Genomic DNA, 24,172 nt, shown 5'->3' with positions numbered 1-24,172 from the left:
ATATATATATATATATATATATATATATATATATATATATATATATATATATATATATATATATATATATATAAAATACATGAATGAACGAATTTATGAATAAATAAAAAGATAAAACGTTTGTAAAAGAAAGCCTTCAGACGAAGACTGAAGCATTTAACAACCAGCTCTGCCTCTGAGACGACAATGAACCCTCGAACGTGTGACGGTCAAGGCACCAATGCAAACGGAGTGTGTGATCAGGGGTTGTTCTCCAGGCAAGACTTCGATGTTCCGCTACAATTCCTCCTACCCAAATGACCTTCACCACAATACTGTTCTGGGTTTGAGCAAGCAGCTTTAAACCCCTGAGCTCAAATACTGTGCAAAGAGACAGCATCCTTTTTACTTACAGGTATTGGTTTTTAAGCAGAAAACAATCTAGGGTGGTTTTTAAAACATGGGACTAACCAGGTTGTAGAACTCAAACCTGCACAACATGCTTCTTTTTAAAATGAAATTCCTACGCATATGGCTGTAGTTATGAATGTGTACCTAAAGTAACAGGTAATCTGTGAATTGCAAATGCTAGAATGACGATTAAACTCTGAATGTTGTATTGTTTTCCAAGAGGGATTCTAAGCAGAGACAGCATTTTTTTCACCCATTTTAAAGCACACACTGTTTATCTTCAGTTTGCCTTTTAGAATAAAGTCTTGCAGAAAACAACCACTAAATCCAAGACAAGTTTGATACGTATAGCTGGTAGTGAGCATCCGTTAAATGTGCTGCCTTCTCTGTTCCAAGGCATAAAGCTCAGTTCTTGTACTCAACCTGTATGTAATGTAGTTTGTCAGTCGTTTACCTTAACAGCCCTTTTCTTACATATACAGATTTGAACTACGTTTTTGCTGAAGTAACTTCCCTTTTCAGCTTTCAGAAACAGTTTTAATAGTGGTAGTTGTACTAAATTATTAAATGTTTCATTCAATTTTAATATGTTTTGGACAGTAGGGAGAATCGCACTTGTATAACTGCCTTGCATTCTCAATCATTCAACTCTACAGCCTTTAGACCAAAAATTATATTGGCTATTTTAAATCTCTCCCACACTGGGGTGGATGAACAGAGAAAAGTCTGCCCACACCTCTGGCAGATAAATTCTAAAGTTGAAATGTAAATAGTGGGGGTGTTAAATTGTAAGCTGAATGAGTAGTTGGTGGCAAGCTCACTCCAGCCTTAACATTTCAAGGGTTTGTCTGGATCCTTTTTTTTTTTTTTTTTGTTTTTTTTTTAGCAAGATAAAGGCCAGGATGGTTGTGAACAGAGACCTGTAGCCACAGGTAATGTTGTGCTGATTTGATCCCCAAAAGAAACGCTAGGTAACAGCTGGCATGGCCAGGGAAGCTGTCTCTTTTTTTATAGACAATGTTTTCTTTAAATAAAGAAAAAAAACAAACAAGTTTACAGTCGTAAGGAAAACAAAAAAATCAGGTCTAATATATCTTAAGGATTGTCAGATTTTTTTAAAAAAAGTTATTTTTGGTAATTTGTTCCTTTTTTTATTTTTAAAAGAAAAACAAACAAATCTGAAACCTCATGGGGGTTTTTGTACCACTATATAATCAATCTCAAGAAACCATGAAAAAATACTTACTGTGTATTTACTTAATTTCATATCTCGTGCCTTACTATGTGCTTATAATCAATAGGTTTAGAGATTTTACCGAAGAATATCTTAATTGTGGGTTTGGTGAGAGGGTTGTCAACTTGTTTTTCTTTTCTGGAATTGTTTCCTTCTGTTGTCATGTAGGTTTTTAGATATGTATTTTTTTTTTTTTTTTTGGGGGGGGGGGGGGGGGTCTATGCTAAATGGTCTTAATTGGAAATGTGTTTATTTTTGTTTGTGCTTTGAGTACACAGACAAGCAAACAAAGCAGAAGTCAAATGTAAGTGTGTTCTGTAGGCTTCATATCCCCCTCAGCTGCCATTTAAGTGAGAAAGACATATTGGATATTACCTACCTTAAAACAATCCTGTTTCAAACCATAACACATTCCAAAAATGATGGTTTTCATGTAGTCTTTTGTGTATGTTACCACAGTGTCCAATTGTAAACTACACTATGAACTTCAATGAAGTGCATATACATTTTAAGAATATTTCATAAAAGCACTATGGCGTTGAAACCAAGATAACCTCACGCCCAGGAGGCATCATAAGGCACAAATTGTAGCTGTGTTTTTTGTTTTGTTTTTCTCATGGCCGTATACCCCCTGAAGTGCCTTATTGCTATTACAAAACACCTATATGTGCACTTTAATGCAGTTGGTAGTGGAGTCCATTCCAGGGCCTTGAACAGCAAAGGCAATGAATAGACATGCGTAGCTTTGAATATGTGAAGGGCTGCTGTGTTTATTGAAGAACTTCTACACAAAGTAAATCTGAGGTATTCAATAATTGAAATGGGCAAGATTACACTTGAGTCAGTTTTCATTCTGTTAGGTGTACATTTGTTCTCCAATGCAACATTGTTGGGCTCGGTAGGTATCCTTTTCGCATCTCCCTCACTTTACATGGCATTCATCATACCTGACGGTTCCCAGTGTCATCTCTAATGACAACCATTTCCTTTCTGGGTGGCCCATCGTATAGGATTTACTGTTTACAACGGTTTACTTCTAGGCTGTCTTTTTTTTAAAGGCTACTTAGTGCTGAAAGAATAAAATCCAAAAAGAAAAATGGTGTTAGGACAAACATGTATATTTTGTTGCATTTCAAACAATCCCAGAAATGCCAGTACTAAAAGGAAACTTGAGTTAACAGGAAAACAAAAGTGGTAGTAACTTAAAACAAAAGCAATAGCTTTATTTTACAGATTTTTAAACATCTTTTGTGTGTGTTTTTTTTGTTGTTTTTTTTTGTTAAATTGGGGAAAGGGAACTATTAATGTTACTGATTTTATTTATAGATTTCCTGCCTGGAAAAAAATTAATGCAATGCAAAATGGCATGTTGTACTGATTGTGCAGTTTAGAAAAGAAATTGGTTTTGCCAGCTGTAATAAAAACTGGATATGTATCCAGTTACATTTTTTTTTTTTTTTTTCCTGAATTGTATATTATTTATTTCCCAGGAGATTTGGTAAGACATTAAGGCATTTTGTGCTACATTAAATGCTGCTAACTTAAAATGGTTCAACATCAACGACCCCCCCCCACCCCTGTATATAAAATATCTTATATATTTTCTCGAAGCCTACAGTATCCACTCTTATTTCATTGTCTCTAGACATCTGCTATTTCGAGTGAGTCTAGCAGGTGGAAATGGCCCATCTGTGTGCCTTGGGTTTGTAATATGTTATTTACTGTATCTTGTATGTTATTCATTTAAGGGTGTTTGTTCCCTGTTTGACCTGTAGTGTGAAAAAAAATCATATTTTGTCTTTTGTTTGTGTAATTGGATTTTAAGATTGCTGTCTTTATCTCAAAAAATGTAACTTTTACATAGGTCCTCTGTGGAGTTTTTCTGGAACCAGAGAATCTCTCCAACAACATTTTTATCATAACGCTGGGGAAGCGAGTTAGACAGGACTACTTGAGATGCTCAAGCTTGAATCTCCTGCATTTTGTAATCTATGGACGCTATTTGCCTTTGTCTTGTTCTGTTTTTAAGACGAGAAACTGCCAGACTAACACGAAGCAAACAATGTCCTACTGTTGCTTGAACAACATGTTCAAGTTGTACACATTTATTTATGGTAATCTTCTTTAGGACTTTTCGTCATACAAGACTTTGTTCTCCTGCTTAATCTTTCCAGTAGGAAGTTTCTGATCATGTCTTAAACTAAGCTTGGCCTGAGTGACTCAGTGATTTATTTTTTAACAAAATAGATCAGAAGAATGACATGTTTTATTTCAGGGTTTTACATTGAAAAAAGGAAGGAAAAAAAAAGAAACCTAACAGGACCAAAGTTTATGTGCCTTTCTGTAGTCGTCTTAGTAACTTGTTTCCTCCTTGCTTTCAAGTACAAACAATACTAATGATTTTCAGTTTTAAAGGTTAATCTTTTTTAAGCAGTCTATCCCTTGAAAAATAGTTGTAGCTTATTTGCATTTAATTGAATTGGTTAGTGGAATTTGTGGTTTACACAACCTGTGCTTCTACCATCTACCTAGAAAGCCTAAAGTACTTTTTGTACTGTAGCATACATTGATTTGGAACTCCCATCTTTTTGACATGAAGGATTATACAATTCGAAGCTAATATTAATCTGTCAATATTAGTAAATGGCGATTTGGGAAGACTCAGTATGACATTAATGATAAGGTATTGCTTTTACACAACATGTATTCTCCAACCCCCTATTTGGAACTGGTTAGGCTGCACTCCTGAATGTACTGGTAAATGCAGGTCTATCTTCAATAAAATAATCATTTTGTGTTGTGGTTATATATTGCTTGTGAGATGCAGTTTTTTTTCTTCTAATAAATGGCACCTGATGTGTTGTTCCAAGCACGGCAATATTATGAATTTGAACTGTTCCCCACTTTTGATGGTAGAGGAAAAGGGCAACTAGACAGACACCGCTGGCATTAAACAACACTAACAGTGACAACAAAAAGTGAAGATGCTTTCCTCAATTCTTTATACACTTGGTCTGTTACTTGAACTGCCTCTTTTATTCTGTTTGTAAGAGTGTTCTGCTAATAAGAGAAAAAAAATGCTGTAAATATTTGTAACAACATTTTTTTTTTTTTTTTTTTTTACCTGGCAAAAAAATAAGTTTTTGGGAACAAGATGGGGGGGAATATGAACTGGTTTTTATATTAAAAATTAAAAGAAAACATGAATTGTCTTGTATATTTTGATAAAGTAACAGTATCTGCTTTCATTTGTAAAGCAGTTTGTAGACATTGAGGGGAGTTAAATTGCTAAAAGAAAATGAGAAGATGAATTATTAAAGAAACATTTTCTAATTGCGCAGTGCATGGTTGAGTGCCGTTTCTGTATTTTGTAAGATCCGTTTTCTAATTGCGCAGTGCATGGTTGAGTGGAGTTTCTGTATTTTGTAAAATCCGTTTCTTTGCATTTTTGTATATTGACTATTAACCCTATTACTACTGCTACTTACACATTTTGGTTTTGTTTGTTTGTTTTTTTGTTTTGCTTTTTTTTCCTAACCAACTTTAATTGTAGCATGCCTTGAATAAATGTCATTACATCTGTTCTTTATTCAGTTTTCCTGTGTCCTTGTCTTTTTATCTTGGGTTCCCTTGTCTGTTAATCTCCGGGGCTCCGTTGTCTGGTAATCTCTGGGGTTCCTTTGTTAATCTCTGTGGTTTTCTTGTCTGTTAATCTCTGTGTCTCCTCTTTCCAGCTGTTTGTTCCTACCTACACCTTGTTTTTAACCTCCCTAACTTGGAAATCACTCACAGCTGTTTGAATTATTATACCATGCAGGACTGTATCTCGAGGCATAATTCAACAGCAAGCTTCTTAACCTAGTTTACTATGTTCTCTATCATGCACAGTCTTTCACATGCCCTTTACCCATCTTTAATTAGGGCAGTTTACTCTGTCATGAAAGTCTGATCACAACCGGAATGCAAGAGAGACCCTCTTATAACCATATAAACAAAAACCATACAGCACATATAAGCTCTTGCGACCCTTTGAACATCATTATGTGCATAGATTTTTCATTGGTTGTTACTATTTTCTAAAATGGAGTTTCTTTGGGTCTCAGTTATTGATAGTTTAAAGGGGAATGTTAACCAATGAACATAAATCTTAAACAAGAAGATGAACATTTTGTGAATCGCAACATCTTTCTAAAACTAAACCTGAACACTTAAAGATTTGAATATGTTTTATCATTTTAAACTCAAACACTGCTAAGCTTTTTTTCTTCTATGAATAGTTAGATTTTTGTGTTTGAGATGAACGTGCAAATTAAACTACAGGGAATGGTGATATTCCATGAAATACAAATGCAGTCATGTCCCTGTGCACAGTATGTATTAGGCAACATGAAGACCTTATAAAACCTGCAACTAAACAGGACACTTGTTCTGTTATTACTCTATAGCAAAACTGTATTTGTTAAAGAAAATATATATTATACTGTACCCTCAAACTGTTCATGGCGACAAGATATGTTCAGAAAAACATATGGTTTTATCAGTAAGAAAACGGATACCTCTTTTAACAGTCTATTACCTTGGAATCAATGGGAATGTGACTTTGCTAAAATTTTATTTTTAGGTCTTTGTTTTTTAAACAATTTGCTTTAGCCAATGAAGTAGACAGTGTGAAACTCTTCTCACCCATCTTCTCATTACATTCCCTGTTACTGAAATGATGGTGCAGTGGATGCAGTTGCTGCTATTAATTACATTAACATTGCAGTACACGATTTAGAATATTGTAATAATTAAAATATATTTAGAACACATGCAAATGCAAATTAGAACACTTGATAGAAGATACCAGTATTTTATGTATTTATTTATTTATTTTACAATCTCAACAACGATAAAACCATAAACCTATTTTGCCTATTTTGCCCATTTGTCCCTGCTGACTTCCACACAACATACTCCTGTCTACTATTGCCGCTGTACTGGAGCGTCTTCGTGAGATTGTCTGCAACTGTATCAGTCATGACATAACAACTCTGGAAACAACCCAACTCAAGATAGCTGCCTACATTCCCCATTAAGATGAGTGAATAAAAGACTGAAATATACATTGCAAAGTCTGTCCCTGTATCCAAGCTGTATCCAAGACATGCTCTGCTCTTGGTTTTTATAAGTTTAGATTCCCGAACGCTGTTTCAAAAGAAGTTTGGGTGATATTTTGTTACATTTTTTGATACATTTTTTTTTTTTATTGAGCAACAATCCTTTGTTTGACTGGCAGGCTCTTTCTAATCTCCCATTCACAGCATGTACTGTGTTAAAAAAAAAGTGGGTATTTTGTACACAAGTGAAGAGTGGGTGTGTCACTGGTCAGATAAGGTTGTTCAGTTTACTGTCTTTTTCCATGGCTGTTGCCGTTGTCATTGGCAACGTAAATGTAAAAAAAAAAAAAAAAAATTGCTGGGCCTCAAATTTGCAATTTGCAACAGGTACTGGTTTGTTCAGTTTGACAATATTTTACATGATAGCACTATATATATATAGACACACATACACTTTGGGGTCAATTTAATCTACAGCAGGGGTCTCCAATCCTAGTCCTGGAGAGCCGGTGTCCAACTGTACTCTAAATTACTTAATTGTACTAATTTAGTGCTTATTAGAAGCTTAATTATCCCAATTAATTTAGTGAACAAAAACCAGAAGGGACACTGGCCCTCCAGGACCAGGATTGTTTAAGGAAAGCCTGGTTTATTACGGCAAGGTTTAGTTCAGTGGTCTCCAACTCTGATCATGGACAGCTACTGCAGGATTCTGGTTTTCATTTCAACCAATCTCTGAGTTACATAATTGAACCAATTATTAGCTTAATTAGTCAAGATTAACAGGTGTTCCAGATCTTTAGCCACTGATGATGTAAAGACACCTATAAAACCTGCTGGAGAGGGGCTCTCCAGGACCAGGGTTGGAGACCCCTGGTTTAGATTGATGATGGTTTCAAAAGCAAGGGCATTCTCATTAGTTTATGTTTTAGCACACAAGTCTTAGGACCAGCAAAATGAAGAATAATTTGTAAACTAGATGTTTTTGAAAGAGACCTAAAACAGTGTTTAGTCAAAAATATCCTTTTTATATTTCAAGTGGTACTAAGTAAAGTTATGAATGGCAGTGTTACAGACCTCAATTCAGTTTTTACAAGTCTATATATAAATATATATGCAAGGAGCTTGATGGTTCTTATATACTAATAGACCAAATATAGCTGTTATCGTGTCTAAGCCAGTGACACAGCACTTCATCAGTGAGGCTATGGTCTAAGCTTAGAAGTCAACAGGAGGGCATCCACTACCGTGGTCAGTACAACCATGTTTAACTGGATTAGATAGATTCCCCTCCAACACCAGAAAGGCGTGGAAACTCATTTTTGAAAACCACGTTTACCGGCCTGTTCTGAATCCCAGTTATCACTGCTGGTCAGAAGTGAAAAGACTACACACAGGAAAAGGTCTGAGATGTGGATAAAAGGAAGAGACCTCACTCTGGAAAAGCCAAAAGAAAATGAAAAGGAATATTGTCAGAATGCTCTGGAACAGTGCTGAGGGTTGCTTTGCCTTGCTTCTGCTTCTCATGATCACAAGAGTACAAGAGGGTCAGGGTGAGAAAACATAAAGACAACCCCTTATAATCGTGTCGTGTATTACATTGGTAGGAAAGCAAACAGATACCTGAGCTTGTGCCTTCATCAATGTTTTATGTCTGGTATTGTCGTATTGAAATCATTGTTTGTAGTTTTACATCAGAATTTAATTTTTGGAACATGTGCAAGAGCAGCTTTTCTGAATGGTAGATAACAATTTGAACAGCAATAAAACTAGTAAGATGTTGCTCAGAATAATAATTCCCGTGCTGTTTTTTTCTAGTTTTAAACCAATTAAATGGTTGTGTTCCTTTCAGAAAATTTGCCTTCTCCCTTGCACTTGTTCCAGTATTTCTTAATTTTTTTTAAACTAGTACTGGGTTTAATTTCTATATCAGTATACTCTCTATTATATATATATATATATATATTATATATATATATATATATATATATATATATATATATATATATATCTATATATAACATAAAAAATGCCATGTAATTCTAACACTACATTGTATTTAGTGAAGTTCTAATAATGTGCAATTATACTAACTTTGCATAATTTAAGGCTTGTCTTTGTTAGTGATGCAATTTTTTTTTTTTTACCTGAGGTACTGCACTTTATAAAATAAGCAGCCACAGCTAAATATGCGTATGCATCTGAGAAATAACACTTTATGAAGGTTTTTCATATATATATTTTTAATAGGGTAAAAAATTGTTAGGGTACTTCAGCACAAATAATTGTGACACAGAGGGAATTACAGTAGTCTCGGGTAATTATTCCCCGTTGAGCACAAAGTCCCCCGTGAAGGGGAAATACTGCAGTGGAGGTATGTCACACTCGTCATATATCTAGAGAACCAGCATTAACTTGGTATTAACATTATTTAGCATAAGCTTTTATGATGATCAGATTCAGGAGATGTATCTTTTCATACATAATTTCATCTGCATGTCACACATTTGCATTTGCAGTCTCTGGAGAATTGCTTATCAAATTGTAATTAAACATGTCATTGTTTTTGTGTATGAAGCCATTGTAAAGCATGTTTGTTTCAAGGTTCCCATGAGTTTTAGAAGTCCATATACTGTAGGATAATGACCACTCTACTCAAAATCTGAGAAGATCAATGAAGCTTATCATTTTATGTTTTTAGCTCTATTTTTTTACATTGATCTGCTGGGTCTCAGGGATATTACTTCTGATCAGAAGGTCTTAGATAGGTTGGCTGGGATTATGGGCTTGTGAACTTTGTGGTATAACCAATAGATATAGATATAGATTAACAATCAAACTGTATCTCTCTGCTTTTTTAAGCCATGACAACTGGTGACACTGTAGACATCTGTGCCACTTGTCATGCCAATGCTAAATGTGACAAGAAGACAGATGGCAGTGGTGGGATGGTCTGCAACTGCATGTATGGGTTTGTAGGAAATGGGAGGAAACACTGCCAGGGTACGTCTTCACTTTTCATTCTTTCAAAGGCTCTGAACTAAACCACTGGATGTATATAGTGATAATTGACCACAATCAGGAATGAGCATGACAGTGATACACAGGTTTGGTGGGCTCAGCCAAATGGTAAAAATGACCAGATAATTTCACAGAGATCTGCACTGTGTATATGGTAGGATTTGTCATGTATCTTATAAGACTATATATACAGGGTAATTAGAAAGTAAGTTTACCACATCAACTCACCATATCGTTGATGTGGTAAACTTACTTTCTAATCACCCTGTGTAATTAAATTACCAGTAGAACAATACAGCTTGTTCTTCTTACACAGACAAAGATGAGTGTCAGATTGGTGCCACCAACATCTGTGGTGAACACACAGCCTGCTATAACACGTATGGGAGCTTCTACTGCACCTGTCTGGGTGGGTACAGCCCCTCCAACAGATTGGCCGCGTTCATTCCAAATGATGGAACCTACTGTGATGGTATGTGGCATGAAGAGTCTTATTGATAAAGCTTATGAAATTGGACAAAAGTGACCATTGCAGTGAATTCTGCATAGTACAAACATTACACATGTCTTTTTTAAACATACTGCTAATGACAACAGTTAAATTCTGAAGTAACCTATGATAGCATTGATAGCAAGCATAGCTAGCAGCACTACTGCACAACAATGTACATTAGTAGTACACATCGAAGGACCAACCATAAAGGAGATTCATGTACATAGTAGTAATAGCTTAATATTAACTGGTAATAGCTTTTTTTACATTTAAACTGCACTTCAGCCTATACTGACACCCTCTTTATATAATTGAATGTATTTTCTTAGTTATTTGGTACTATAGTTTCATATGGAAGTAACCAGGGGAGCAAGACATCAGAAAGAATTCTTTTTGTAGGGTCCATATGTTTTGCTTACAGTATAAATTACGTATGCATTCTTTTGTTTTTCATATTTGGCAATATAGTCAAATTTCATTTCTCTGCAAAATGACTTTCTCATGTTGTAAATGAACATGTGAAGGGCAGGTCAATCTTCCTCTCCTCAGTAGAGTTTGTATTGTATTGATCACAGAGGATTCTTGTTTGTTTTAAGATATTGATGAATGTCAGGTCAGAGATATATGTGGAGAAGGAGGGCGGTGCAAAAATCTACCTGGAGATTATAACTGTACCTGCGCTGAAGGATACACAGTAACACATGGAAGTGAACCGTTCAATCCTGTCAAGGATGCAGCTTTTTGCAAAGGTAAAAAAATGCTTTTTTTCAGAGGTAAAATAAAAAAAATGCAAGACACACATTAGTTTAAAGGAAGTGCTCTTCAAAGCTTTTCAGAACGTATTGATAGATAACTAATTGCTTCTTCTAAAGAACCAGATACTGTAAATATAGATTGATCACATGACCGAATTGTAAAGATTGGGATCACAGAGTAAGATATTGTAATGGCTTTGGTTCCTCTACTGCTACATCACCTTTGCTGAATTCAAGATTATGCCAACTGCAGTCACTGGCACATCACTCAGGTCTCGCAGGCACACATTTACCCCTGAATTTGAATCTTTTTCATCTGTTTATTCTCCCATGATATGTGATATTAATCATCATGTATCATTGTTCCATCATGTATCAATGGCATGTTTATTAAAGCCACCAGCTTGGGCAAGGTAGAATTTCTTTAGCGAGAGTATAATAACGGTTGACCTAGGAACTGGAGGCAAGTATTTTTTCTCCCTGAAACAGCTTGTTAAAGATTTGCAATGGGATTGTAAATAGTGCTAGTGGACATCACAAAAGTTACAATCAAAGATATTACTAAGAGAATAGTAAACTAGTGTATGTAAATTATACTAGTTAATTCTGAGTGCGTAATTGAGAACTTGTTTTGACTAATAACACTACTATGGAGCATTACATTTTCTTTAACATTTTCTTTTATGTTTTTAGCTGTGGATTGTGGTTCCCCTCCTATCATTCCACATACTTTCCTGCTTTCAACAACTGGAACAAGCTATGGGAGTGTAGTTAAATACAATTGCCTCCAAGGGTATGTCTTGAAAAGTGGAAATGGCACGACCATATGTAACGCAGGGGGAGAATGGAAAGGTCCCAGTTTGGTGTGTGAAGGTAAGTCTGTTCATTCTTTCATGGTTTTGACATTTTTAATTTTGTACAGTATGTGCATTTTGTGTATTGGTGTGTTTTGATGTTTTGGTGTAGCAAAATTGAATCCATTTAAAGGTGGAATTCAGATATATATATATAATATATATAAATATATATATTATTATATATAAGATAGATATTATTATATAGCATTGACCTATATAGTATCCCTTTGGTAAAATTAATGTCATACTCTAGGTACCTATGCTTACCTATTGAGAAAAAGTATGAAACTGCTCCTAGCAACTGATAACATGTTTCCATCAGTTTGTAAAAATACACCTTGCCACTGCTTTTGTCAACAATTCAATCTTCAACTGTAAGTTTTACAACAGTCAGTATGTATTTCATTTTTGGTATAATTGCCATTTATAAATGAATTCACCATCCTCCAATGTTTTCCTGATAATATAATTTGTTTGCAGCCCTCTGTTCTGCCTTGAGGTCTAGAAGAACATTATTACTGTTGGAGCACAAAACAGATCTTTAGAATAATGGCAAAAATAACCAAATTCCATTTTAATAATACAGTACTTGAATCTAAATGACTGAAACTACACTACTGTTTTTTTGTTTTTTTTTAAAGAAAAAATAAGGTATAATTTGGTATAAAATGGTTTGAACTGGAAGAAAGATAACCAGTGGTCAAGAGGATAGGCCTCTTTTACCTTCTGGCAATTCATCCTCAGCACTCAAATACTACATCTCTTGTTGATCATGTGTTATGTGACATGGTTCAACTACATTGCATGACATTGCATAATGAATTGCATGTTTTTAAATATCATTCAATGTTGTTCTGAATAATCACATACAAGATTTGTTCATACAAAACTGGCAATGGTCATAATGACAGTTCATGTGATTACTTCATTAAAATTCAATACTAAATAATAATTGAGTCCATGTGTAACTACATTTGAATTAACTTATTTTAACCCGATTAGACAATACGATAAGTAAAAAAAGAACCTCATAGTAATTTATTGTTGTGGATTGAATTATAATGAACAATACATGGTATTCTAGAAATTAAGATGTATTTCTGTGCTTTACTTTGCTGGATGAGGAAAAATGGTCTTCAATGAAAGATGACAAAAATGAGGATTTAAGGGGAACAGTGTGAAAAGCCTAAAAATAGTATTCATCTGTCTCCTGCTGTCAACCCCTGTTGTATTTTTGTGTTGCCTTCATTCCTCAATTATAACACTGTGTAACAAATTTTTTTTTTTTTTTTCCTGGGTAGTAAGTGTTATTTCCTAATTGCTTATGCCTCAAAAGTATAGAACATGACTATTATTCCCCACAAACTTTGCTTTTGTGATACAGTATAATTGTAAATCTCAAAAAACTACTCACTTCTAAATCTTTTGTGGTCATCTTTGTATTACTTTAGTATAAATACATGTTAATTTGGATTCATATGTTGTTTTTTTCTGACTTTACGTGAACGAAAAGACACACATTTGCCCATTTTCCCATTGGAAATAGTGATATTTTGAAATATCACTGTCCTGGTCACAAAGGCAAAGTTTGTGGGGAATAATAGCCATTTTCTATACTTTTGAGGCATAAGCAATTAGGAAATAACATGTACTACCCAGGAATAAAAATTGTGTTACATAGTGTTATCAGCTCCTGGGTTATCTGCATGTTACATTTACATTTCAAAGCATATTGTAAACTAACATTGGATTCAGTTATCAAAAATGCAGTAGAATATATCGTCTATAACCTCTGTTGCTTGGTAATTTAAGAACATAAGAACATAAGAAAGTTTACAAACGAGAGGAGGCCATTCGGCCCATCTTGCTCGTTTGGTTGTTAGTAGCTTATTGATCCCAAAATCTCATCAAGCAGCTTCTTGAAGGATCCCAGGGTGTCAGCTTCAACAACATTACTGGGGAGTTGATTCCAGACCCTCACAATTCTCTGTGTAAAAAATTGCCTCCTATTTTCTGTTCTGAATGCCCCTTTGTCTAAACTCCATTTGTGACCCCTGGTCCTTGTTTCTTTTTTCAGGCTGAAAAAGTCCCTTGGGTCGACACTGTCAATACCTTTTAGAATTTTGAATGCTTGAATTAGGTCGCCACGTAGTCTTCTTTGTTCAAGACTGAACAGATTCAATTCTTTTAGCCTGTCTGTATATGACATGCCTCTTAAGCCTGGAATAATTCTGGTCGCTCTTCTTTGCACTCTTTCTAGAGCAGCATTATCTTTTTTATAGCGAGGTGACCAGAACTGCACACAATATTCAAGATGAGGTCTTACTAGTGCATTGTACAGTTTTAACATTACTTCCCTTGATTTAAATTCAACACTTTTCATAATGTATCCGAGCATCTTGTTAGCCTTTTTTATAGCTTCCCCACATTGTCTAGATGAAGACATTTCTGAGTCAACAAAAACTCCTAGGTCTTTTTCATAGATTCCTTCTCCAATTTCAGTATCTCCCATATGATATTTATAATGTACATTTGTATTTCCTGCGTGCAGTACCTTACACTTTTCTTTATTAAATGTAATTTGCCATGTGTCTGCCCAGTTCTGAATCTTGTCTAGATCATTTTGAATGACCTTTGCTGCTGCAACAGTGTTTGCCACTCCTCCTACTTTTGTGTCATCTGCAAATTTAACAAGTTTGCTTACTATACCAGAATCTAAATCATTAATGTATATTAGGAATAGCAGAGGACCTAACACTGATCCCTGTGGTACCCCCCTGGTTACCACACTCCATTCTGAGGTTTTTCCTCTAATCAGTACTTTCTGTTTTCTACATGTTAACCACTCCCTAATCCATGTACATGTGTTTCCTTGAATCCCAACTGCGTTCAGTTTGAGAATTAATCTTTTGTGCGGGACTTTGTCAAAAGCTTTCTGGAAATCTAAATAAACCATGTCATATGCTTTGCAATTATCCATTATCGATGTTGCATCCTCAAAAAAATCAAGCAAGTTAGTTAGACACGATCTCCCTTTCCTAAAACCATGTTGACTGTCTCCCAGTACCCTGTTACCATATAGGTAATTTTCCATTTTGGATCTTATTATAGTTTCCATAAGTTTGCATATAATAGAAGTCAGGCTTACTGGTCTGTAGTTACCTGGTTCAGTTTTGTTTCCCTTTTTGTGGATCGGTATTACGTTTGCAATTTTCCAGTCTGTCGGTACAACCCCTGTGTCAAGAGACTGCTGCATGATCTTGGTTAGCGGTTTGTAAATTACTTCTTTCATTTCTTTGAGTACTACTGGGAGGATCTCATCCGGCCCAGGGGATTTGTTTATTTTAAGAGCTCCTAGTCCCTTTAACACTTCTGCCTCAGTTATGCTAAAGTTATTTAAAACTGGATAGGAACTGGATGACATGTGGGGCATGTTGTCAGTATCTTCCTTTGTAAAAACTTGTGAAAAGTAATCATTTAATATATTTGCTATTTTTTTTTCTTCATCTACGATTTTGCCATTTGTATCTCTTAAACATTTAATCTCCTCTTTGAATGTTCGCTTGCTGTTGTAATATTGATAAAACATTTTGGAATTGGTTTTAGCTCCCTTAGCAATGTTCATTTCTATTTCTCTCTTGGCCTTTCTAACTTCCTTTTTGACTTGCGTTTGCAGTTCTGTTGGTCCCTTGTTTTAATGGCTCTGTAAAAGTTGCCTTTTTGTCGCCTGAATATTTTTTTTGAATTGATTCTATTCTTAAACCCATTTTTTGGGCTAATTTAGTTTTACATTTATGGGGGGGGCTTACTCTTTCTGCGTACTTTCTTTTTGGTCCTTTTTTAATGCTCTGTAAAGTGCCTTTTTTCGCTGAATATTTTTTTTAATTGATCTATTAAACCATTTTGGCAATTTAGTTTTACATTTAGCTTTGTCTACTTTAGGGATATAATTGTTTTGCGCCTCTAGTACTACATTTTTGAAGAACAACCATCCTTCTTCTGTGGGTGTTTTCTCTATTTTACTCCAATCTACTTCTGTTAGTCTCTGTTTCATACCTTCATAGTTTGCTTTTCTAAAATTGTAAACCTTAGCTTTAGTCATTACTTTTGGGTTTTTAAAAAACACTTCAAATGAGACCATGTTGTGGTCTGAGTTTGCTAGTGGTTCTCTGACCTCTGTTTTAGTTATTCTATCTTCGTTATTTGAAAAGACTAAATCAAGGCATACCTCCCCTCTAGTCGGTGCCTTGATTTTATTCAAAGGTTGTAGATTACTATTCCTCTTCTTGAAGTGCTCTTCAAAGCTTTTCAGAACGTATTTCTCATAAGGTTGAAGGCATGATCATTTTTTTCTCTTGATAGATAACTAACTGCTTCTTCTAAAGAACATCATACTGTAAATACAGATTGATCACATGACCCAATTGTAAAGATTGGGATCACAGAGTAAGATATTGTAATGGCTTTGGTTCCTCTACTGTTACATCACTATTGCTGAATTCAAGATAATGAGAAAAAACTGGTCTTAAATGAAAGCTAACAAACAAGCAGATTAAGGAGGGGGAGTCTGAAAAGCCTAAAAATAGCTTCTTTAAAATCAGCTTCATATTCAATGTTATGGAAACTCCTCAGACAATATCAAATAGTCTCATTCATGTTGACCTATGACCTTATGAGGCTGCCATATTGGTCATGTGTCTTTTTGAATGAAAAAATCTTTGCGCTTTGCAGTATACAACTGTATTCTATAATTATCTAGGTCAATTGTAGTTATTACATGAGAATACAAAAATTAAAGGTGTTTAACATTCAAATTTAACTGTTTACAGCAATATTGTTTTAATCTTTGGCCATGTAAACACCATGCCCCTAGAGCATCAATATTAACCTGCCCTGCCTGCAAATACAACGGCAAGAATATCATGTGTGTTATTTCTCATGCACTAGGGGAAGAGTGTTGCAGGGGGACATGTTTATGGTTACACTCTGGTGTTCCAGATGTGCTTGGATGTTAGACAGCAGTACCTTTAAAAAATAGATCTGGCGATTCCCTTTTAGTGCTCCAGACGATGACAGGACTGGAGTCTGAAGTCCTCTTTATATTTTGACTCTCTTTTGGGGTGTTTGCTTACTTTGCTGCCACACACCACTTGTAAATGTAAAGAAGGATTATATAATACAGGAGAAAGGAATTGTTATGTTCATACTATAAACAGTTACTGGGAAAATGCCTGGGGGAAAAAAAAAAACATATTTTAAAATACCTTTATTTATCTAATTTTTAAAATGAGTTAGTAATCTGAAAGAATGAGAGTGGGGCTATTAGTCAATTGACATCATATGATTCTACGTTGGTTAGCATTGGACTTTTATTGCCTAACATATAAATGCCCCAGTTGCTGTTCTACACCTATTATGACATTAGGTCTCACATGCATTGCAGTGAGTGCATTCCTAGGTTTGGAACTTGTTCCTTAGCCATGTGTTATTTAGCTTGGAATCAATACTAGTAGCACTATATACAGTACATAGGATTTGTAATGTGGGAATATGTTATTCTCTTTTAAAAACAATATGGGGTTTTCCAGGTAAAAATATAATAACCACTTGTGCTTACATGTGGGTGACATCAGTACTAATGAAGTTACATAGCCAGACTGAAAGTGAATATTGACATCACTGTGTTGATTTTCCTCCTAGAGATTGACTGTGGTCAGCCCCCCATGCTGCCACACACCGCTATGCTGTGGAACGGCAGTGCAGGACTGGGCAGCGTGGTGTATTATAACTGTAAAGAACGATTTTACAGAGCTGGAGGAAGGAATTACTCAGTTTGCACTAAAAGCGGTTATTGGGAAAATGCCTCTTTACTATGTAAAGGTAACATCCAGGACCTATTTCATACCACATGATTTTGATTTTTTCCTGAGCATATCATACAGAACACATGTCCCTATTCCTAAAACTTTGACTATTGATGTTTTTTAAAGCCTGTAAAGGAGTTTTGTGAAATGTTTTTTCCTGTCTGTGTTTTAATTAGAACTTGAGACTCCCCCCTATGTTATTTATATCTCAGGTAAACTCACTCACACAACTCAATTGCAGCTCTATTTTCCACCTCCCCAACCTCCACTGGATTGCAGAAAGTGTGTAGCTTCATCACGGTCCACCCTGCTGACCTGGCATCGCCAGATTAGTTCCTCTTTCAGAGGGCGATGGCTTCTTTCTGCCCTTGAGAGGTGGAACCAGCAGCCAAATAATCAACAATCACTAACATCTCCCATACTCAAACCAAGTAGTCATGATCCTGACAGTGAATTGTTCACCACTAATGTGTGGAGAGAACTTTGGTTAAATGTCTCATCCAAAGGATGGCTACAACCCAGTGCTTTCAAGCACTAAGCTGGTGCACTGGTTAAGCTCGGGCTCTGGGAAGAGCACAGCCTTCTAAACCTTCAGAATCATGTCTTGCAGCACCAGCTAAGTATTAACCAGGCAGTCTATAGCACTTTTACTCTGGTTTCACAGACCCCAACTAGCACTAATTGAGGCTCACATTAGCTCTGTGAAACCAGTCGTAAATGTAAATGAGTTGTTAGTCAACAAATTATTCTCACAAAACCTACATACAGGAACTGAGCCTTTGAAAACTTTAATTTCCCTCCTAGAGATTGACTGTGGTCAGCCCCCCATGCTGCCACACACCGCTATGCTGTGGAACGGCAGTGCAGGACTGGGCAGCGTGGTGTATTATAACTGTAAAGAAGGATTTTACAGAGCTGGAGGAAGGAGTTTCTCAGTTTGCACTAAAAGCAGTTATTGGGAAAATGCCTCTTTACTTTGTAAAGGTAATGATTACTGCATACGTTTTTGTTCCTAATGTTTTCCACCTTATCATAAAAAAATATAAAACAAACAGCCCAATTCATAAACTTTGACTATGACAGTTTTTTAAGGCCTGTTGTAAATGATTAATAAGGCTTTTGTGAAACCTTGCCATTAGTCAAATTGGTTCATTGTTTGGCTTTGTGAATGCGTATGTGACTAGGTGGAAATTAAGATGCAGATGAACCATCATATATACAAATCAGAGCAGGTACCTGAAATCAATAACTATTAATAAAGTGATAATTACTACCTATTAGGCCACTATTTCATCTGGACCCCTGGTATTTACTAGCGAGTGTAAAAGAATCAGTGGGATACCATTATAATACCAGTTTAGTACTCTGAATAAACCTTAGAAGAACTAATAGCACTGTTAGGACTGCCATAGTCACACTCATAGTGAATATTGACAGCACTGTGTTGATTTCCCTTCTAGAGATTGACTGTGGTCAGCCCCCCATGCTGCCACACACCGCTATGCTGTGGAACGGCAATGCAGGACTGGGCAGCGTGGTGTATTATAACTGTAAAGAAGGATTTTACAGAGCTGGAGGAAGGAATTTCTCAGTTTGCACTAAAAGCGGTTATTGGGAAAATGCCTCTTTACTATGTAAAGGTAACATCCAGGACCTATTTCATACCACATGATTTAGATTTTTTCCTGCGCATATCATACAGAACACATTTCCCTATTCCTAAAACTTTGACTATTGATGTTTTGAAAGCCTGTAAAGGAGTTTTGTGAAATGTTTTTTTCCTGTCTGTGTTTTAATTAGAACCTGAGACTCCCCTCTGTGTTATTTATATCTCAGGTAAACTCACTCACTCAACTCAGTTGCAACTCTATTCTCCACCTCTCCAACCTCCACTGGATTGCAGAAAGTCCACTTGATGGAGGGAAGTGTGTAGCTTCATCACGGTCCACCCTGCTGACCTGGCATCGCCAGATCAGATCCTCTTTCAGAGGGCAGTGGCTTCTTTCTGCCCTTCAGCGGTGGAGCCAGCAGCCAAATAACACCGTGTAACAATTCTATTTTTATTTTTTTTTGGTTCCTGGGTAGTAAGTGTTATTTCCTAATTGCTTATGCCTCAGAAGTATAGAAAATGGCTATTATTCCCCACAAACTTTGCTTTTGTGACCAGGCCTGCGATATTTTGAAATTTACCTATTTTCCAGAACATTCCAGATAGATTCAGTGCTGAGTAAACTTGAAGTAACTTCTAGAACTTTCTAGAACGTTCCAGTAATATAAATAGTAGTATAAATACAGGGGCCTTAAGCCCACCAGTTCAGTTTAGTTCCAGCTGCCTAAGTGGATACATATCTGCATTTTTCTGAGATGGCATCAAGAGGCTGCAATGGTGGCATTCCTGATGGGTCTCCAAGGTGGTTTTACCAAGTTTCCCTGCTATCTTTGCCTTTGGGACAGCAGGGACACCAAGGCGCATTACCACAGGTGGGACTGGCCACAGCGGACCGAGTTCTCTGTGGGGAGGAGCAACGTCAAGTGGGAGCCACTGGTGGACCCCCGGAAGGTGCTGATGCCACCACTGCACATTAAATTGGGCCTTATGAAACAATTTGTCAGAGCTCTAGATAAGGAGTTGGCAGCCTTCAAGTACCTTCAATACTTCTTCCCTAAGCTGTCTGAGGCAAAGGTCAAAGCCGGTGTCTTCGTCGGACCACAGATAAAGAAGATCCTGGAGTGCAATGAATTCCCCAAGAAGCTCACTAGTAAGGAGAAAGCGGTTTGGAACAGCTTTGTCGCAGTGGTTCGGGGCTTCCTGGGCAATCACAAGGCCGAAAACTATGTGGAGTTGGTTGAAACTCCCTGGTGAAGAACTATGGCACAATGGGCTGTAGGATGTCCCTCAAAGTCCATATCCTTGATGCTCATCTTGATCAATTCAAGGAGAATATGGGAGCATACTTGAAGGAGCAAGGCGGGCACTTCCACCAGGATATACTGGACTTTGAACGCCTACCAAGGACAGTATAACGAGAACATGATGGGAGACTACATTTGGGGGCTGATTCATGAAAGTGAATCAATATAATATATATCAATATAATCGTAAATCCCGAAAAACTACTCACTTCTAAATCTTTTGTAGTCATTTTTGTATTACTTTAGTATAAATACATGTTAATTTGGATTCATATGTTGTTATTTTCTGACTTTATGTGAACGAAAAGACCGTTTTCTCATTGGAAATAGATACATTTTAAAATATCACTGTCCTGGTCACAAAAGCAAAGTTTGTGGGGAATAATAGTCATTTGCTATACTTTTGAGGCATGAGCAATTAGGAAATAACACTTACTACCCAGGAACAAAAATTGTGTTACATAGTGTAGTCAGTAATCACTAACATCTCCCATACTCAAAACAAGTAGTCATAATCCTGACAGTAAATTGTTCTGATGTGAAGTGAAATTAAGCCAGTACATCGGAGGTCACCACTAATGTGTGGAGAGAACTTTGGTTAAATGTCTCATCCAAAGGATGGCTACAACCCAGTGCTTTCAAGCACTAAGCTGGTGCACTGGTTAAGCTCGGGCTCTGGGAAGAGCACAGCCTTCTAAACCTTCAGAATCATGTCTTGCAGCACCAGCTAAGTATTAACCAAGCAGTCTACAGCATTTTTACATTGGTTTCACAGACCCCAACTAGCACTAATTGAGGCTCACATTAGCTCTGTGAAACCAGTCGTAAATGTAAATGAGTTGTTACTCAACACATTATTCTCACAAAACCTACATACAGGAACTGAGCCTTTGTGAACTCTAATTTCCCTTCTAGAGATCGACTGTGGTCAGCCCCCCATGCTGCCACACACCGCTATGCTGTGGAACGGCAGTGCAGGACTGGGCAGCGTGGTGTATTATAACTGTAAAGAAGGATTTTACAGAGCTGGAGGAAGGAATTTTTCGATTTGCACTATAAACAGTTACTGGGAAGACACTTCCTTATTATGTAAAGGTAATGGAGTTTTTTTGTAATAACCTGCCCGTTTTTTTTTTTTTTTTTTAATTGTTACCAACTCAGATGAAACAAAACCTGTTTATCAATCTACCTCCATGCAAAAACCAAGCAGCTAACACTTTAAATCCCAGAGTTGTCCTGGACTACTGTAATTCAGTTCCCCCTTGGGATTCAAAGGGGTCTGTTCAAGTTTAATGTCTAGAAATGCAAAGAAACGCAATGTGGCACAACATAAATTCCAAAGATCTGAGTTTTGTAAGCTGTGCAATACATCTATGAAAACTCAAGTGCTGTAATTCATAGATTGTGTTACCTCAGCAATATCAGTAACACAAGTATGCCATACAGTACAACAGTAGACTATGTTATAGTCACATATATGAGATACAGATGTTGTGAGAGTAAGCTCTAAAACAACATGCAGTGTCATCACACCTTTGTCATGCTTAGAATGAACACATCTTTTGGCTAATGCATTCACCATTTGCCAGTTTATGGATTTATAAAATCTGTTTGATTGAAGGAAGTTATTACTTTTTATGTTAACTTATGTAATTAAATTTGATGCTTCACATCTGTTATGTGGAATGTCCTCCTGGGTCCCACTGGCACTGTTAGGACTGCCATATTCACACTCATAGTGAATATTGACATCACTGTGTTGATTTTCCTCCTAGAGATTGACTGTGGTCAGCCCCCCATGCTGCCACACACCGCTATGCTGTGGAACGGCAGTGCAGGACTGGGCAGCGTGGTGTATTATAACTGTAAAGAAGGATTTTACAGATCTGGAGGAAGGAATTATTCGGTTTGCACTATAAACGGTTACTGGGAAAATGCCTCTTTACTATGTAAAGGTAATCGATTTATTTTGTACTTTTGTTTTCTATTTGCTTTGTGTTTATCTACTGAGCTACCCTGGGATGTACTAACCCACCCAATAGGGGGCATTCGTTGGTGGTTTAGGGGTTGATGTAAGGATATTTGCAAAGTGATTTGCAGCTGCAAAACACCCATTTCGCGTCCAAAATTTTTGTACTCGCAAAATGACTTTAGCGGCCACTAGAAAATGCGCCGTATGTAAAGAATGGTTTTCACCTGCCTGTTCTCCACTTTTCTATCATTAATCAATTGAAATAATATTCAAATGTATTCAAATGAAGAAAATAGCATGGAATTTGGCAGAGATCTGGAATAGTAAGCGGGCGCAAACATTATAATGATAATTAAGGATCTTGTCTGGTCCTTGTTTAACACACCTCTCCGGTACGGGTGCATACAGAAATAGCACAAATGCCTTAAATTGTAAAATAGAATGTAGAGGACTATGCCAGTTCAGTGCGATGAGGGACAGAATAAATTAGGATACCTGCAGGTTCTTTTAATTCAGAGAACAGATCTAAATTTGCAGGAACAAAGTTACCAAGAAAATAATTTAAATTCAGTAGAAGTTTGTTTATTGTAAAACATATCCAATAGCAGCAACACATTGTTTTAAAGGTACTTAAGACAATCATTCTATTCACCTGTAAGTAGGTAGTGAGACTGCGAATAGGTAACAACAAGGTTCATATTAACTGAAGTCATGTATTTAACAAAGTGTAAGTGCAATAGCGCTGCTACCCAGTGAATAGAGGGAATATACATGTTCATAAAATAGTAAAAATAGTAATAATAAAAAATAAAAAATAAACCAATATACAGCGTTTTAAAAAAAAAACACACACATAATGTCTGAACATGGGAGGAGAGAGAGAGAGAGAGAGAGAGAGAGAGAGAGAGAGAGAGAGAGAGAGAGAGAAACCAGCATCACAATATAGCCTATTTCTTTGGTTTCAGTTCCTAAGGCTAAAAAGCATTTAAGCTGCTCACCTTCATTATCAAACACCGCCATACAATCTTGCCAATACATGTTGCCGGAAAACTCTGTTTACTGGTCTGTTCCACTCACTCACTCACTCACTCACTCACTCACTCACTCACTCACTCGCCATTCCAAACTTAATGCTGCATTCCCTTTCCTGCACAGATAGACAGACACAAACCCCCAGATGGCCATCCTGTTTGGGCTATTTCTAGTTAGGTGCGTAAATTGATCAGTAATTCAATTAGTTGGTGCCCAACAAGGCAGATCAAGGAGAACGATTGGAGAAGCCAAAATAACATGATACATATCAATTGTAGTGTCAGACAACATAAAACGTGCACTAATCAATCAATAAATAAAATCAGAGACCTGTTATTGGCCTCAGGATGGCTGCTGTGGTACACTCCTTGATGCAGCTTTTGTTGAGGACAGACAGAAAAAACTTCGGAGGAGGGCAAGACGGAGAAGACCGTGCATATTCAAACCCAGGATCACTTTGTTTGGGAAGCCGGAGGATGCGGCAGTAAGGCGTTATCGTCTCACTCCGCAGGTCATCCTAGACCTAATAACTGAATTTCACC

The 24,172-nt window shown here is 36.6% G+C and overlaps 1 protein-coding gene across 1 annotated transcript in view; it reads left to right on the top strand.

Moving 5' to 3' along the window:
* The first annotated feature begins 9,587 nt into the window (after positions 1–9,587).
* Positions 9,588–24,172, top strand: part of susd1 (sushi domain containing 1) — a 38,924-nt gene continuing 24,339 nt past the window's right edge. Inside the window, exons 1-6 of the mRNA XM_041270994.1 lie at positions 9,588–9,726; positions 10,061–10,216; positions 18,518–18,697; positions 19,174–19,353; positions 21,542–21,721; positions 22,402–22,581. Of these exons, the coding sequence (XP_041126928.1) occupies positions 9,588–9,726; positions 10,061–10,216; positions 18,518–18,697; positions 19,174–19,353; positions 21,542–21,721; positions 22,402–22,581 (1,015 nt within the window). The remainder of the gene's footprint in view (positions 9,727–10,060; positions 10,217–18,517; positions 18,698–19,173; positions 19,354–21,541; positions 21,722–22,401; positions 22,582–24,172) is intronic.

Source organism: Polyodon spathula, chromosome 2 (genome assembly GCF_017654505.1).
Source record: "Polyodon spathula isolate WHYD16114869_AA chromosome 2, ASM1765450v1, whole genome shotgun sequence".
NCBI classification, from domain to species: Eukaryota; Metazoa; Chordata; class Actinopteri; order Acipenseriformes; family Polyodontidae; genus Polyodon; species Polyodon spathula.
This window is presented reverse-complemented; position numbering and strand designations above follow the sequence as displayed.